Genomic DNA, 18,671 nt, shown 5'->3' on the forward strand with positions numbered 1-18,671 from the left:
ATTTAAAAAATTTTTAATATATAATATTAATTTATTATTGAAAAGATATTTGAATATTCATAAAAACTATAACTATTCAAATTGTAAGTATTTATATATAACAATTATTTAGTATGTGTAGCTACTTCTTATTTTTTTATTGTTGTATTGTCTCATGTTTGAAATTTATTTTGCATTTAATATTCATAATTCTTATTATATGGAATAAATGACATGCGACAATCTTAGCGTTGTTTTCTCTTTCTTTCAATCACTGATACGATCATTCTTACATTACACTACTAATACAGCTTCACTGTACAGTGCGCAGTTAATAACGTGAAAGTTGATGTAAGGCGCGATAGAATTTTCACTTTACACAAGAACAATTTCTTTTCTTTTTCCTTTCTTTCTCATCTTCTTGGTGTTCATACAAGCATATTTAAATTTATTGAAGTTCATCCATGCTTTTGAATCTTTTCTGTCTTCCATTTTGAATTTTTTAGAAAAGAATAAAAGCTTTTTTTTAAACAACAGAAAAATGCAACATTCAATTAAAAACACTAATAGATTAATTTATGTAATACTGCTTACGTAGAAAGAGCTTACTACTTTAACTCTAAAATGTTACAAAACAGTTCTTATTTAAGTAAACTATCGCAATATTTATTACCACTACAGCTTATTATTCTTGTGATATTTGAGTAAATATTTAGCTGCATATTTATTTGATATTTGGAATTTCATTCAATGCGATATCAATTAATCATTTCGCGTGGTTGGCGCATGTCTTGTATTGTGATACTTAATCTGTACGTTGACAAATAAATCCCAGGCGATTTAGCTAGATCTCGCAGACGCGATTACAGGATGCATCCGCGAATCTCATCTGCGTAATGCGATGCATGCAATTACTCACGACACGTGGCGACTCGAGTGATCATTTCGTTGATCAACTATATGGATTCCGATGCATTGGTGTGCATACGATATCAGTGCGCCGGCTGGTTTGTCCATGCTTGTGTGATGGTATTTGCTAAACGCGGCTGTGCGTGTGTGTGTGTGTGTGTGTGTGTGCGTGCACGTAACCGATTCTCGCACACGAGCGAAGTCAAAGTTCAGTCACTCCGTAACCTCCTTTCGATCGAAACTATTACACACTAGCCAGCGACTCTCAACCGGTCGGATTTTTTTTTTTTACTTTCATTCTCGTTAAGCTTCGCAATATCGCATCGGCAATCGTTAAAACGCTTTTACCGCTTTGTTGCAACCGTTTATTATCCCGTGACGTGACTTAAACGAGACGTATATCACCGAAATATCTTTCACATATTCGTACGTTCTCGAATATATCCGTTTCTATCATATCCCCCCTCTCCCCCTCCCCCCAATCTTGACGATTGCCATGGTACGTGTAATCAGACAAAGCGTCACACCGTAAATACCGTTGTTTCTTCCAGTCGCAGATTTATCGTATTATTGAGAGCGACCAAATTTTTACTCCGCGTTATAAAATCAAATCGTGCAGTTTCTCAAAGATGCCCCTCCCTCATTAGGTTAATATACCTGATGGAAACGCTTTCACTCTCTTTCGCTTTCGCGGTGAAAACAGTAAAACGTAAGCGACCGTGCGGCCTGGTTTAAGCCACAAGACGTAACGGATGAATGTATGTTGCGGAATATGACGCGTACGTGTATCACGTAATGGAACAACTTACTTGCAACATTCTGAGCAGTTAAGATACGCTCTTCATCATTAATTTGTGAAGCTGCATAATCGAAGATGCGAAGATCAGTCAACCCAAATACAGATTTAATCGTGACACACGTTTCACTGCGGCACTAAGAACGTTAATCCGAACGTTAATTCGTTCTATAAATTGAAATGATTTTATCGGCTAGGATTGATATTATTGGGATACAAATTACTATCGCCGATTATGAACTCGATGTGCAACGCGTTACTTTAATGCAACGAAACAGGCGCAGAAACTTAGAAAATAGACACGAGTCAGTGGCACTATCGATGACGAAACCCATCGCAAATCACGCACTAATAACAAATGCGTATTCCAAATTGTGCCCTGTGCGTAAATTTGTAACGTAGCTTAATCTCGCGAGATTCTATCCCGGAAATTGTGCAACTTTTGCAATCACAGGTTACTCTTTCGCGTTGTCCGTTGTTTTATTAGGAAATAAAACTTTACTTCCCAATTTCGTCATTTCCAATTGCATAAGGAACGATGTGTAGAGTGACATAATATGCAAGATAATCGGATAATTCGACGATTTAATATTTTTTTTACATTCACAGTTTAGAATGTTTAATCGATGAAATCAAAAGGGAAGTTTCGTTAATATTTATTTTTTTATATTCCAGAAAATAGAAGGAACGAATATACAGAAATCTCCGATGATTCACGTTTTCGTAAGACAGCAAAGATATATTGACAATGTTCAGCCTTTTAAAGTTATAGACAAGTACAAGAGAAACTCGGTGCATGCATGAAGCACTGTCTAAGTATCTGTTTTTCAGGTAATGCTCAAGTTTATGACGTTTAACGTTGCCTTCGTCGTCGTCGTCATCGTCGTCGTCGTCGTCGTCGCGATCGAATAAAACCACGTCTCCTCGCGCCCATTATCGGAAGAACTTAAAATTCATCGTGCCACCCCACCTTTTATCGATCCGATCAAGGATTGATAGAGCTCTCTACAGCCCCGTTACGTTGGTCGGAACGCGGTGCTGGAACGCGCGAAAGTAAAAGTAGGCGGGCAGCACGCGTTGAACTGCTTGAAACGCGTCCTCGAACGGTCGCTGCACCACGAGGAGTTACCCCGGCCTCTGTGTTGAGCAATCAGTCCGGTAACTGTAGTTTCAGTTTCGCTTCGACTCTCAGAAATTTCTCGAATGCTTTTCGAGATACATCCCAAAAAATTTCAACATCGTAATAATAACGAGACTTTGTTGTAGCAAGCAGTTTCGCACGGTAAGACTAAAGAGATTCGGGTGCCTTTAGAAATTTACTTTCCTCCTCGTAGCCTAACCGTTGAGACGCTTTTAATAAATTAAATTTTCATCAAGAAATTTGAGAATTTAGCTATTTGCCAGAAAGATCCGTATTAATTTACACGATTGAGTAAAACGATACAAATCGACCGTTACATGTTTTCTAAAATTGTATATATTTTTCAAGATTCAAGATATAAGTTTTTTAAATCGTGGATTTCTTATCTCCTTCTCCCTGCCTCTTTCTCTCCCTCTCTCGCTCTTCCATTCTCCCTCTTTTCCTCCTCTCTCTCTCTCTCTCTCTCTCTCTCTCTCTCTCTCTCTCTCTATCAGATCTTCTAGACCTTGAAACGTTTACTTTCCGACGATACCATGAGTGATTGCCGTTTACAGCGGAGGAGGTCCTGTTGGACACACCGTTTCGCGAACAGTATCCGCGCACGGTGGGAGCTTATTCGGTCGTTGGATTGCGTTGAGCAAGCCGAGAGCGAGCAGCAGTCACCTCGATAGCGAGTGTTGAACCCGCGGGAATCTAGGCCGGCGCACTGACATACCGCGTATACGAAAGGCGAGCGTATTAACACACGCGAGTCGATATGTATGTATCAGGCCAATACAGCGTGCACGTATATACGATATGCGCGAACGAATGGGGATGGCAGGACGGTCAGATTTTTAGAAATGGATAAAATTTCTGATTTGTTTGTAAAAATTTCAGACGCGGGTTAGGCCAGCTGTCATACAAATTTATTATCTGCCTTACGTTTCCTCAAACTCTCCGAGATATATTGATAAACTTACACAGATCACTTCGGTCACTCAAGGCTGAATTGATTAATCAGTCGTTAAGACTCGGTAATTGGGATGAATTAATGGTCAACTGCATTATGAGCAAGCAAGTTCGAGGCATGCTGAAGGAGAGTGCGAAGAATAGCGAATGTACGTGTGCGTGATGCGTGCCAGTAACGCCGAAAGTGTCCCACTAACGCGAGAGAACAACGACCTGGCGAGTCTCTCTCTCTCTCTCTCTCTCTCTCTCTCTCTCTCTGTCCCTGCTCTCCTCTCCTCGTACCCTGCCCTGTCCTCTCCGTCCTCCGCACTTTGCGTCATCAAACGCCTCTAATAACGCACTGTCGTTGTCGCTCGACTCGATACAAACCCGACTCGTTTCATTCGCGAGAATCAGCGAGAATTTCGCTTTGCGCTTTGAGAACACTTTCATTGTGAGAGTAGCATCACACGAAGTATGGAGTATGATATTTATATGAAGTGAACATATGAAGAGCGAAATTATGATTATTTTGGAAAAAAAAAAAAAAAAAAAAAAAGCGAAAAAAGTACGAGTTCAATCTTTTTCGTATGAAAATATCTGTCAGTTTAAAATTGAGAAATCAATGCGTCTAAATGATTTTTGGTAGTATAATAAAATCGAGATATGACGATTCTCGTTTGCCGATTGGTGTATCATTTGCGAATCGGTCATTAATCCGAGAAGTTGAAAAGCATTTATTTCTCTTATCAAAGCGCATTTGTCGAACGAGTCACTCTCCCTATCATCAAGGTAACAGGAAATCACTCGTCAAAAGAGTTTGACCATCACGATCGTAAGTCGCGATTCTACTTAGAAACGCTTATTCCGGCTTTCTCAATTGGTGGAGGGTAGATTCATGGTGTTCGATCGACTATTATGAAACGGCGAATTCATGCCGGAGTATAGCGCGGACGTCGAACTCGTGTCCGTTCGAAACGGCGTTACGAAATCAGGAACTTTCGAGTCCACGTGTGTGTTTGTTACACCACACTGAATTTCTAAGAATATAATCTCAGAGTGACGATTAGAATTATTAATTTTACGGTGCAGCTGATTATCGCGAGCGTCATAACGCAGACCGTCCCGATCTTGCGTCAGATTTCAAAATCTTCAAAGTTATCTTTCGAAGCTGACTTAGACGCTTCGATTTCTCAGACGCTAAATGAGAAAATGAATACCGCAAATATTTATCACTTCTGAAGCATTCTATGTGAACGGATTCTGTTCGATGCATCGTTTGAGCTCCATCTGCGCTAGAAAGCACCAAGGATAAGTCCGCCCACGAACAGGCGAAGCAGTTCGTAGTCGCGAAACGGCAGTGTTGTGAAATTCATTAGCAGCTGAATACAGACACATAGACCTGATCATGAGAGATCCAATCTTGTTGCTAAAACTATTGCTTAGATAGCGCAGGAGGAAATGAATATCATATAGGACAACTCATTAAATACTGCCCGCCTTACGCATTTACGCATTCACGCGTAAATCCGGAGAAAGAAAAGTAAAAATATGCGTAATATTGATCTCGATAGAAAAATCATATTCCCTTTACTACAAGATATTCGCTCTATCGATTACGAGATGTTTAAACATTTCGAATTTAATAAAGTGTAATTCGTCAGATTATCGAATCACCTTCTCTACTGTAAGAAACGCCATGTACTTTCGCTAGAAGAATCGAGGATTGAGAAATTTCGCAATTAAATTTCACTTTGGAACTTAAGTGCCGTTTTCTTGCGTTGCAATATTATTGGTATCGTTTATTGTTCTCGTTATCGGTCATTGCTTCTATTTTACGACACAACTCAAATATCTTACAATAACAGATCATTACGGCGAATATTCTGGAATTATACAAGTACTAGAACGGCACAAGTTATATTTTGCCGATATTAATAGTTTTATCACTACAATTGAGAGTTTTCTCAAACTTGAATCAGATGAGAAAGTATTTGCAATAAATCATTGGTAATATGTAATTTTGTATATCTGACACTTTAATAATACGTAAATATTATCTTTAAATCTTCTTTGTGCTTGTGTATTTCGTGCTTTTAATACAAATTTTATTTTACATAAATTTATAAATAATATATAAATTTTATTTTATATAAATTTTTATATATTTTATAAATATAGACAAATACATGACAAAAAAATAAATTACTTCTAACGTTTGAGATATCGTCATTCTAACAATAAAATATTACTAATTAAAAAACCTAATTGAAATGGTATTTAAGAAACTCTTAAAATTTGAAATCCTGAATATTCAAGAATCTTAGCATCTGATTTTTTGAAAATTTGAGAATTTGAGAATTTGAATTTAATAATTTTTTTCTCATTTTTCAAAACGATTGGAGTTAGTTTTGCCAAGGTTTTCAGGGGAAAGACAAGTCAGCTGCCTTTTGGTATAGCGAGGCTGTGAAAGCACCCTAAGGCGCAAAAGCGAACTGTGCAGCCAAGCCGCTCACCCCGTCCTCGACGACGGTGGTTCGTCGTCCGCACGCGGCCTTCGGAAATGGGGACGTTCGCTAGCAGTCTCGTGGATCCGAAAGAGGAACGACGATAGCGACACTGAGAGTCAGAAAGAACGAGTAGGAGATAACAGGAATGAAAGAGAAAGATATATATCGGACGGAGAGACGTGAGAAAGATGAGAAAAAAAGCAAGTTCGCAGTTTCGTCGGATATGGAATATCCTCGCACAAGGGGACAATTTTCGTTTGGCATTTCGTTTGCCAATTATTTCTCAAGGGAAAGAAAGAAGACGGAGAAGGTAGAAGAATATAAATTTGACACGTGTACACACATGATATATACACATATCCGTTTCTCCTTCTACGGAGCAGAGTGCTGCCCGCCTTGCCATCGGGGCGCAATGCACTCTCGACGAGACCTTGTCCTGGCCAGTGGCTTTCAACGGATTATACTGTTTTCTGAGGCGAAGTGTCGGCGACGTTATGCGGTTACGCATCGCGTGCAATTTAAATTGTCGTTTTATACAATCCAGGGCGTGAATTATGACGCGCGAAACCACGTCGAACGGATTCCGAGATCAGTAATTAAATCGTCTAAAATGAGATATGGATGTTAGCATTAATTGTGTGATGAGCATACATAGGTCTGTGATATTTGTACCCCCTCTTTTCCTGTCCCACCCCTTCTTTGCACTTCTTCCACGATAACTCGCTACGAATAATTTTTATGAATACACAACATGGCTGGATGGCGTAAATATATTACGCGACAAATATGCCGTGACAGAGTAACGACTCGACAGGGACGCGGGTGTCCGAATAAATCAATGGCGACACCGAGGCCGAGATGGAAAAGTAGGGCTGAAAAGCTGTGCGGAAAGAAAGAAGTTTCCATTTTTTTGTACGAGTCACGGTTGCGACAGCGCAAGTCGCTGCGACGCGAAAGTTGTCTTTCGCCTTCGCATTATCGCATTGTCGATGACGTTCGTCCATGTGCGTCTGTGCCCGATGTCCTTTCAAACCCCTTAATCGTAAATGGAATATGCGCCCCCGATTTCGAAGGCCGATCGGGCAATGCACTCGGTGTCGGTCAACGGAATGATCTGTTCTATCGTTCTTAAGGCACTCTCACACCAAATCGCTTTCTTCTCGTTGGATTCTCCTCTACTAACTTATTCTTATTTTTATAATTGTTAAAATAGCTTAATTAGAGCATAAATTGCATTTATCTTTTATCTATTAAAGGATTATAAACCTTATTTATCTCTTTAACAGTTATGAGTAGAGATGATTCTTTGTATTCCTTAAGCAAGCTTTCAATAAATATTCTTTTATTATTTTTTTTATTAAAATATCAAACGTATATTACAAACGTGTAAAAGCATTTCTTGACTAATGAGTAATTAATGAGTATTTAATATTAAACGCAAATAACTTCAAGTCAGTCAAGATATCATGTTAGATAATATCATATTATGTTTACCTCTCGTTATTCTTTTTTTCTTTTCTTCATCTCAATCAGTTAGTCCATATTATAGTTATATGTTGATATTCAAGAAAACATGTATCGTGCAACTGAATGCACAGGTTGACTTGGCTGGTTGAGTGAGTGAGCGAAGATGACGTCAGAGCACGGTTGCAGCGCCCTAGATCGAGGGAGGTCACCGTGTGCCAGGCCGATGGCCCGCCGAGGTCGTACCCTCGGTCTCTCCGCGCCGAGTACGCTTTTCGTCTAGCCGTTTCTAGGCTAGGTTGGGTTACGTCTCCAGAACGTGGGAGGCCGTTGAGTGCAATCTCGGAAATCCGATATATCATCTAGTGTATAATGCTCTAGGTCATCCAGATACTCCGAGAAGTCCTGGCCACAAAGTAACTAAAAAAACGATCGTTCTACTCTCCCTTATCGGGTCTAATATCATCATCTCTGGATCTGGAATTTTTCTGAATATACGATACCCTATGTATAAAATTCTAAGAAAGCCAAAGAGTTTTCGAAGTATTTTACAATTTACCGGGAAATTCTGAGAAACTCGAAAGAGCAAGCGAAACTTATGGATAAAACGGGGAAAAACTTGAATTATTAAAGATTCGGGGATTTTAGTTAAAAATTCAACAAAGAATTTGATTTTCGAAAGATTAAGCACCGTCTAATTTAAGCTCGTTCGCTGTATCTATCTGTAGCTGAACGATCCTTGTCGTAGGTTACGTATGTACGCGTTTGTATTTATAATAAAAAGAATGCGCCCTGCCTTGCGAAGACGATCGTCATGCACGATTCGCACGTGGTAACCGCGGTAAAAAAAGGGTGAGGAGAACCTTCTGCCAGTAGAACAACGTACCGCCGTGAACTCTCGGCGACTCTGTGCCACCGCGGAATCGCGTGTCACGTACGTCAAGTGCAAAGATGCATTCACTGCAGATGCTCGCCCGATGTCTTCAATCGATGTCATAGATCGCTGCGATCTGTCCGCGTTTGCAGTTTACGAAACTGGCGAACGATTCTTTATGCTTGTTCACGTATTTTTGCGATTAGAAAAATTACTCACTCATTTGTTGATTAATGATGACTCATGAAAATTTAATCAATAATCTATCCATATTCTTTATAAAAAAAAAAAAAAACAAATAAATTATATTTTATTTTATTTTGCTAATTAAATATAGATATTTCCGGACATGCGATTGCGGCGGGATCGTATATATAATTTGTACTTTTGTGACTTCATATACACATTTCGCTCTTCCACGCATCGATTGCTATTCGATTGCTGGAAGCGCGATATTTTTGTCAAAGCTGAAATTATAACGTCACATTATTAAATTGATGATCAATTTAATATTACCGATGCCAATAAGTGTCTTACAATTGAATTTATTGCAAATAAATATTATATTTCCTATTGTAATGATAGTTCATTAACAGCGCAAAGACACAATTACATTACCTTGGAATCCTACAAATTAAAATCCGTAAGGCTTTAATTTTCATATCGACTGCATGCAGGCGATGATAGAATTCCACTTATCCACTTTAGTATATAATTATCGGAATGTGCAATGCGCGCGGGAGAGGAAAGAGATCATGACGAAACGTAATTGAGCTATCTTTTTTCCCTACTGAAGTTACACTAGAATTTACGCGTCACTTATAATGACGCTCGACATATAATTTTCCCAGAGAATGGGCGCTGCCAAGTATTTGCTTGTATATCTCTACACGCGTGTCTCAAACTACACAGGTCGCATTAGCATCAATTTAATTCCTTGAGCGGGTGTGACGGTATACAAAGTGCAACCATTTGTCATTTGGGAGGTCTTAGAATCACGAGGCCATTGTTGCGATCGTATCCTTTCTCTGACTTCGCTTTTGAATCATGGTCGTCTCTATCGTCATGGAATTGATTATTAAACTTTTAACGAAGGTATATTCAATATAAACGAAATTAAAGACAGAGAGAGAGAGAGAGAGAGAGAGAGAGAGAGAGAGAGAGAGAGAGAGAGAAATTAAGAACATAATGCTCAGAAGTACATAATTTCAAGTGCGTACAGTAAGTGAAATATAATTTTAAACTAAAATAAATTTCTGCGATTGCAATCGCAATCCTCGCATGCGGCGTTTGATTTATGAACGATCTAGCAATTTCCAATATAGAAACCAGTCGTCTCTTTTTCCTACTACGCTCTACATACGCTGCGGATATAAACGCTCGGATTAACTCCTTCGTCCAAGCGAAACCCGTCTTGCTTAATTTCATTTTCTTCATACTCACTCTCAAATGCATCATTTGTCTGGAGTGTAAAATATTTTGATTTTACAACGTTAAATCGTGTAATATTTGATCTCCACGTACAATTATATACGTTGAAGAGACACTAATAAAAACATTTATTATATAATTAATAAACCTTACTTGTTTAAAAAACAAAATCGGATATGTGAGAAAGCCACAATTTATAAATTAATAAATGAACTGTCATAAATCTAGCAATATCTCGATGATAAAATATTGCTACTAAAAATATTAACAACATGTATATTTATATTCTAATTCTAAATGACCTATGGAGAAGTATCTGTATTTGCGGGAAGTTTCAATAAAATCTGCTTCAGATATCATTAATTATCGATAAGCCGACGAATATATCGCTTCGTTTTCATTCAATCATCAGATGTATAATCGCATAATTCTATCTTTAATATCTACCCTGTATAAAAGGCAACGGGGGTATTAGCGGAATCAAGCGGTACCATATTAGTGAAGTCTGGATGCGCAAAAATAGCAAAGGGTCACCGGCCCAAAGTGCGAATCTCGCCGAGAAGAGCTTGGCGATCAATTGTTCGAGCAGATCATGTTTACCTGCGCACGCGGTTACATTCCGTGACGAATGAACCGCGTATGCAATTTCGATGCAGCCTGTCCTAGTGGGCGGACATTCACCCTCACTAGTCGAAGATTGCCGATCAGAGGCGAGGCTTCGCGAAGCTTCTGAGGATTGGCCGGGTACTTGGTTCTGTTGCGAAATTTTTTTTGTCTAAATCTAGATTTAGAGCTTTTTTCGCGCGTTCCTCTCGGCGACGTGGCAATTGTCGTCCTCAACGACAATATATACGCCTGCACAACTTGTCGCAGAAGTCAACCGCAAACCAATCGCATATCGCCTTTTTCCCTTTTCTTATTTTTAAATATCATTATTTCTAAGATCGAATCTGACCGACGGATTCTCATAGCGGAAAAAAATGCACTTGACTTACTTCTCGCTTTGAGGCCTTCATATAACTATAATTAAATTTATTAGAAACCTTTTGTTGCAGCACACCACGATCCTTGCATCTTGCATTTAGATTTTATTGTGTATCTCGGACTAAACAAAGATATGCTACGACCCGCCTCTGAATATTCCAACACCGCGCTCTCGGCTCTGGCGCGATCGACCTCGACGACGGAGAACGGAGGACGTTGCACTTTGACCGTATCTAATATAAGATACTGCACGCGAGTATAAATACGGCGACTAATAGGGTTGACGAAATCATTAGCATTATCGCGTCGACATTTTCGTCGACGTTCTAACACTCGTCCGAAAAAATCCTTTACAGAAGGCTGAACCTAATGTTTTATATAAACATTTTTCTATCTTTTCTTTCAAAATAATCATTCAGAGTTATAAATTTTCCTTTTCTCTGTCGGCCTATTCAATAAAGTTTTAAGTAAATCACAAATAAATATGAGTTTTTCAAAGATAGGTTTTATATTTTTTCTGCTCTCTGATATCAAAAAACAGTTTGGCGTATTATCGAAAGTTTATATTATACGTATACTTTACGTGCATAACTCTAGAGTAGGTTTAAATAGCTATTATTCTTGCGCAGGCGTGAGCGGTACGATTGCAACGCGTGAAGACCGTTATGTGTACAGTGAAAGGATTTCATGCGTTTGAAATTAACCGTAACGGTTATAAGTATTACGAGGTGATAATGTCGCGTGCGCGCGTTATTATTTGCTTCTTACTGACAACACCCTGATATTAATTGCCAGGATTGCTCTAACAACCGAAGTAAACACGAGGATAAAATAAAAATAGAATAATCAACCAGTGAAATAACAAGAATAAAATAACGAAGTGCACAATTAAAAAGTAGAATATTTTTTTGTATTTCTTTTGATAAAAGAATTGCATTTATTAATATACAAATTATTTTCGATTTATTTTCGTAATATTTTGTTGGTGACGATAGTGTTTAAAGTTCCTAAAGGTACTACTTTAAACTTTTCTTCTGGCATTCTCTATTGTTATCGGTTCACAGTCGAGCATTTCGATCAGACTTTCGCGAAAATGTATCTTATCCGTCTCGTCTGTATCGCAATTAACAATGTTACTACATCATCCGGGCCACCTAAGGCGGCCCGTTTTTATCAGCGGAACAGATTGGCAGGCGTAATGATAGTGTTACTTATCGTCGTGCAACTGAAACTGGCTGGTACACAGCGTTTCGACAGTCGCATAAATCCGCGGTTCGATCGATCGATAAACGCGGCGCGGCAACGGTACGGCCGAATCGTTGCGAGGCGGTGAAAACGCACTTACAACAGCCTGGCAGCCGACGCCGTTGACAGCCAGGGTGAAGGAACTTTATCTGACTGGTAGCGACTATCCGGTAGCGTAACGCTGGTATAACGTAACGCTCGCTAACGCATTACGTATAGAAGCATTACGACGTCTGGCTTTCTGCACTTTCGGCCTAGTTTAGGCGAGACATATCCTATCTACCTCTCTGAGAATTTCTTCGCCTTCTCCTCCGTCTCCTCCGTTCGGCGAGGCCGATTCTTTCAATTTCTTACCGCCGTTTTCTCGCGTCTCCGGCAACAAGAGCCGATCTGACCATGCAACAGGCTTATGTCACGCTGGATCTATTTGAAGCTCGGGAACACGCGCCATTTAAATACGCGAATGGAATTTCAATGAAAATTCAATGAAACGCGATATAGAGTGGTTAAATACGATGTTATGATTACGGATTTATTTCGTGAAACCGTTGAAACGGTTTATCTCTTTCGTCATCGAAATCAACTATGTATCTGTCATCGCTATAGATTAAATTTATCGCGGGTAGGTATGTTTACATGTCAATTGATTATAAGTTAGATTGGTCTTGTACACAACTTGTACACATTTTTATCGATACAGTATATATATATATATTTTTCTCCTGTCAATTAAATAGAGCAGATCGAGAGTATATCGCGCGTAGGAAACAAATTCATGTTATGAAACATGATACATACCTCCTTGCGGAGGCGACGTTGTCAAGAATGTTACGTTGTCTAACACAGTGCGTGCAGATGTAATTGACTAACAAACCAATAGTGGAATGTGCATTGTCAGCTCTACCCAACGTCTGCAGATTCACACCGAGAGCTTTCTTGGTCAAACTGTTGTTCACGCCACGACATCCGAGCGGCCATGTGTTTTGCCTGTACGTTCATATATGTCACATTGTTGATTGAGAATGGCGCTGATTGTGCAATAGAAAATTGTAGGCCGAACAATGTTGGTCAGTGTTGAAGAACGTGAGAAGGAGAGGAAGGTGATAAAAATACTTTCTCAGGAATATAAAAATAAAAATTATGAAATAATCTATAGATAGCTATATCCTACATGCGGATTTTTTTTTTTTTTTTTTTTTTTTTTTTTAACAGAATATATTTTGGTAAATATGTAAGACTACTTACTACTTTTGGATTGAGTGAAAACTATATGGAGTGCTGAACTTATTATTACTTTACTATCGCTAAAAGCTTATTCGTTTATCGCACGAAATCCAATGCAAAGCTGTTTGTTAACATGCGTATCTTACCTCGTTTCTAAGTTTGGATGTAGGATAGACTTTCCCGACCTAATCGTTCCAGTCAACCTACCTCGGTAGCCTACACTCTTATAGTTACATTGCGAAAGAAGTACAAGTCCCAGTTACCCACATTCTGTGCCAGATATTGACTGCTAATTAAACAATCGACGATTTCAATGTTCCTATTTCGAGATTTCTCAGAGCTTACAATGCGCGCATTAAAAAAATACTGACGAAAAAATAGTACGAAAAAATTTGGATTCTGATTGTGCCAAAAAGAATGAACTCTTTTTAAGTAACTTAGTCATTTTGTGCCCTTCTTATGCGGAAAGAGTGCATTGCATTTATATATTTACCGATACCATTATAATTCTTCAATTCTTGCTCGAATGATCATGCAAATATGCTATTTTATAAAAATTACATATCTGTTTCTCATCATTTCTCGTGGGTAATATAAAATATAAATTATTCGCATACTATGCACTATATGTGCCTGCAGTGCACATTGCAAATGCATAGCGTGAGACAAATAAGTTGATAAGGGTGATAAAAATATCCGCCGTGGTATGAGATTTGTTAAATGAATAGAAACAGAAATGTGAAGCTAGTTTTCAAATCCGTAATCGACGAGATATTCAAACGTCCATGCACTTTCTCAATAAGCATCGCACGTGGGAGTGGACTGCAAGTTTCGTAATTACAGGTTTACTTCTAGGATATTATCTTGCGCGCGAATCAAACGGTGCAAGCTGCACCTGAAAAATTTCTCGCGGACGGTGGGTAGCTATTGCAACGCGGAAAGTGTCCCACGCAAACTCCGTTAGGCAGCTGACATTGCATAGACATCTATTCTGACCGGCTGCATATCTCAGCCAGCTGTCCATTGTCTGCGTACAAGTAGGCCTGCACGAGAATGCAATAAAATCGTCTCCTGCCACCGATACGCAGACCGCGAATATAAGATGTATCTACTTATTCCAGCAGGACAAAGAGTTTCACAATGCATTTCTAATTTTATACATTTACTATACTTTATACTACTATGAAATACAAGTTTTATATTCTTTATAGTTTGAGCAGAGTCATTAGTACAAAGTCTTTTCAAAGTCCTTTAAACGTAATGCATTTGCATTCCCTTTGGATTGTTTCTTTAAATCCTTACATTTTTTTTTCGGATATTTTAGTTTTTCTTTATTACAATGCTTTACAAAAAAAGCAGTTTTCTTAATAATAAAAATATATTAAAATAAATAGTAGCCTCGTCTCATTAATGATGTCTTTATACAGAAATCAAATTTTTTTTTAATAATAAGTAAAGTGTCTTAAAATTGTAAACAATGTACAATCTAATAACAAAGAATTTACGGGTTTTAAAATTTCCTATGTTAAATGGAAGAATTATAAAAATCATAATATTAATAAATTTTTATTAATAAAAAAAATATAATTAATATTCAAACTGCAGGTTATAATTATATTATCTATATTCTGTATTATTATTTAATCAATTTGTCAAATTTTTTTTCATATGCGTCTTATTGAACATCTTTGTTAAATACATAGAAAAAAATTTCTTTTTAAAATACGATAGTACTAATTAATAATATTCGTCTGATGAATAATAATTATTTTTGAACGAATAATCACACGAGATATCACACCAAGATATCGAATAGTTAACTCATTTTTCATGAATACGATGAGTGACATACTTGTTAATTTTGACCATAATACATTTAAAATTTATAAACATTATATTTAGTTCATGATTGTAATTCTTGTAATTTTGGATGTTACACTACAACAATTTTTTTCAAGAAAGTAAAGAATAGAAAGACTAACGATAAATAAAAAATAAACTAACATTTTTCAATGTTAACAACGACTAACATGTTTCAATGATTACGTAAATCAATTTCCGATTAAATCACTGAATACTATGTAATTATATTTACAAACCACAAGTTAGGGTAGGTTAGGCTTTGACTGCTTTTAGATTACGCTGGCATCCGTGCACCGTTGCTCGCTTCGGTCCCACCACTTACCTGTGATTCAACTTGTATTTTCCGTAGACGTAACCCACGTGTTCGTGCTGCACGCATACATGCGTATCCGTTAGCGCAAGGGTTAAACAGCTTTCACTCTCTAAGTGTTGGTGAGTCAACGACAACTTGGCAGGGGAACGCACTATATTCTTCGATTGTATATCACATCCAACAGGGCCGTAACAAGATTAACCCTTCGAACATTTTTCAATCGATTTGATTTAAATCAAAGATATTTTTAAATGTACAAAAAAAAAGATGCATACTTCTCTCATAGATACAGTAATCTACATCATTAATATTTAAGCAAATTTAATTACTGGTTGTTAAGTTAGGTTTACTCCAGTGTAAAGTACAAGCTTTTGAAGTTGGCTCAAATATAAATACGTAGAAATGTAAATCCATATTGTATGACAATCTCCTGAATCTCCTGAAGAATTGTGTATATAAATTGATAGATTCAAGGATTGAATTTAATTAGCAAAATTTAAAACAAGTCATTTTTACAACGCGTGTTACATGGATAATGCAGTTTGAGGAATTGTCAAAGCACAATGAAACCTAGGTCGAGTGTTTGTCGACCAAGATCCTTGATCCTAATGACGGGTCAACCGTGCCAATTGGCCGTACGAATAAAGCGGTTTTGTCCCGAGGATATGATATGATCATAGTTTAATCTCTGACTTAATAAGATCTGTTTCATTGCTCGAAAAACAACGCGCATTCATATCGTGCATACTATCAATTTACTACAAAAATTTTTAACATTCATTCAAATTATTATTAAGATTATTAAAAATTGCGAGTCTTTAATCTATAAAATATAATAGCTTATATTTAGAATAATAGATTATAAAGTAATCTATTATTCTAAATTTAGCAAGTTGCGAATGTAAATAAATTGAATAATTCGTAAAAATTAAAAGTTACTAACTGATTAACATACATACGTAGATCTGGAAAAATATATGCAGAGTTTATATCATCGCATATTTTGATTTTCGGTTTTCGAAAACGAAAACGAAAAATTCTTCTTAAAAAAAAAATGACTTACTCGGTCTAAGAATATAAATCGGCCGATTTTGAATTCGATGTTTTGAATTCAGAATTAAAAATTTTTTGGATTGGACCAAAAGTTAATTCTTGAGAGTGAGTGACGGAGCGCGCGGGGTGGACGTAGCGCTTCGGTGATCCCCGGCGGGCTCGACGCGCAGGCGCCACGGTGCGGCGGCACACCACGCTGCGAGAAACTCACTCGCGTACTGCATCGCACGGCACACACAGCGCACACCAACTAATCAACGAACCACGAGCGCGGGTCAGCGCCGATTTGTAGGTAACAACCACGCGGTCGTGCCGATGGTTATGGTGCGACAGCAATAACGCAATAACGCGCCGGTGATAAGCGGTGCGTTGACAAACGGACAGTGATCGAACTACCGATACCCGGATCACAACGGTTGATCGAACTGTGATCGCAAAATCGGCAGACAAGTGTGTGCCTATGCCGTTACGAGTTCGTTAAGTGCGATTTGATTTAGCACGCTCGCTGTAAGTGAGAAAGGGGACTGTCTCGCGTTACTCGCATGTCCCGCGGCGTGGCATGTTCTCCGGCCGTTCATTGTTTACGTTCGGGTGTACGCGTCAAAGGGAGCTACGCGTCGGGGGTTCATAGCGCGATTTTCGAGGGTGCAATTCTCGCGACTTCTTTTTCCGTTGCCGGGCAATGACTGTGCAGAAGGTCAAGCCACGCGGTACCGCGGCGGAGGAGCAACAACCCTCGGCGTCGGACATCCTCTCACCGTCGGGCGAACCTCACGAGAATGACAAGGAACAATCATCGCGAAATTGCTACCGCGGGACCGGTCCACAGGACAGCGAAAATCTTCTGGGATGCGTCTTGGCCGGTGAGTAAAAGGTCCAATGAAAGGGAGAGTTTGCCCTCCGGCAATGTGTGTTCCTTCCAACACGTTATCTTACGCGTCGCCTATAGGCCTTAACCGCTAAATGCACCTAACGGACCCGTGGAAAAATTCCTAACGTAATACACGGATCGCTATTCATATAGGAAGGAATGGAGAAAGAGGCGTTTTCACTTTCCAGCGCGGGCAGGAATGTAGGTCGCGGGGCCCGGGACGAGGCCGAGTTCGTTGCCCTCGGTCGGCGGCCTTCCACTCGGTGCTCCGGCAATTTTTCTCTCTCTCTCTCTCTCTCTCTCTCTCTCTCTCTCTCTCTCTCTCTCTCTCTCTATCTCTCTATCTCCCTCTCCTCTTGCGATTCCCTCTTCCCCATCCGATTACATCTATACCACACACGCCTCTTGTTCGTGGTGTTGGTATTAGCCTAGATAGTGCGAGAACCTCTCTAGTCTCCCACCCTCTTTCACGCATACACACGCGCGAACGTTTCCTCCTCTCGCTAGTCTCTCTTTCTCTCTCTCTCTCTCTCTCTCTCTCTCTCTCTCTCTCCGTGATTCCCCTTCCATTTATTTCTCTCGCTCTGTCTCATTCCTCCTTCTCTTGGCGAATCGCACGCTCGCGATCTGCGCTCTCTCTCTCTCTCTCTCTCTCTCTCTCTCGATACCGACAGGAAAGTGGGTCGACGGGGCCTTGGCGCGAGGCTAGTTCGTTCACCCTGCCTGCCCCGTAACTGGGGCAAGATGAAATTAACCGAGCAGTCCGACCCTCCGTTCCCCTCTCTGTCCCGCCGTTCGCCAAGTAGAACCATGGTGAACTCCGCGCGACTCGTGTGGCCAATCGCCGGCGGGCCGGTTCAACGAACTTCAACTGGGTCTCCCCACCTACCCCACCACCCGGTAGCTCTCCCACTCCAGTTTAGCTATTCGACGACTAAGCTTCCCCACCTACATCCACTAGCGAAGGTCACCAACACAGCCAACAATGTCTTGTCGGCGTGTTGAAGATTGGAGCCGAACCGCTCACATATACATACAACACCAGAGACATGCGTGACGCGTGACTTCGCGAAAGTGTGTGCAC

At 39.4% G+C, this 18,671-nt stretch overlaps 1 protein-coding gene across 2 annotated transcripts in view; it reads left to right on the top strand.

Moving 5' to 3' along the window:
* Positions 1-18,671, top strand: part of E75 (ecdysone-induced protein 75) — a 90,498-nt gene that overhangs the window by 19,482 nt on the left and 52,345 nt on the right. Inside the window, exon 1 of one of the 2 annotated variants that reach the window (XM_011642466.3) lies at positions 16,960-17,579. The exons of the other annotated variant lie outside the window; for it this stretch is intronic. Coding sequence (XP_011640768.2) covers positions 17,399-17,579 — 181 coding nt within the window. The 5' untranslated portion in view covers positions 16,960-17,398. Of the gene's footprint in view, positions 1-16,959; positions 17,580-18,671 lie in introns of those variants that run through there. 2 annotated transcript variants of the gene reach the window in all.

The sequence above is a fragment of the Pogonomyrmex barbatus genome, unplaced genomic scaffold, assembly GCF_055798465.1.
Source record: "Pogonomyrmex barbatus isolate J1 unplaced genomic scaffold, ASM5579846v1 scaffold3, whole genome shotgun sequence".
In the NCBI taxonomy this organism is placed as follows: domain Eukaryota; kingdom Metazoa; phylum Arthropoda; class Insecta; order Hymenoptera; family Formicidae; genus Pogonomyrmex; species Pogonomyrmex barbatus.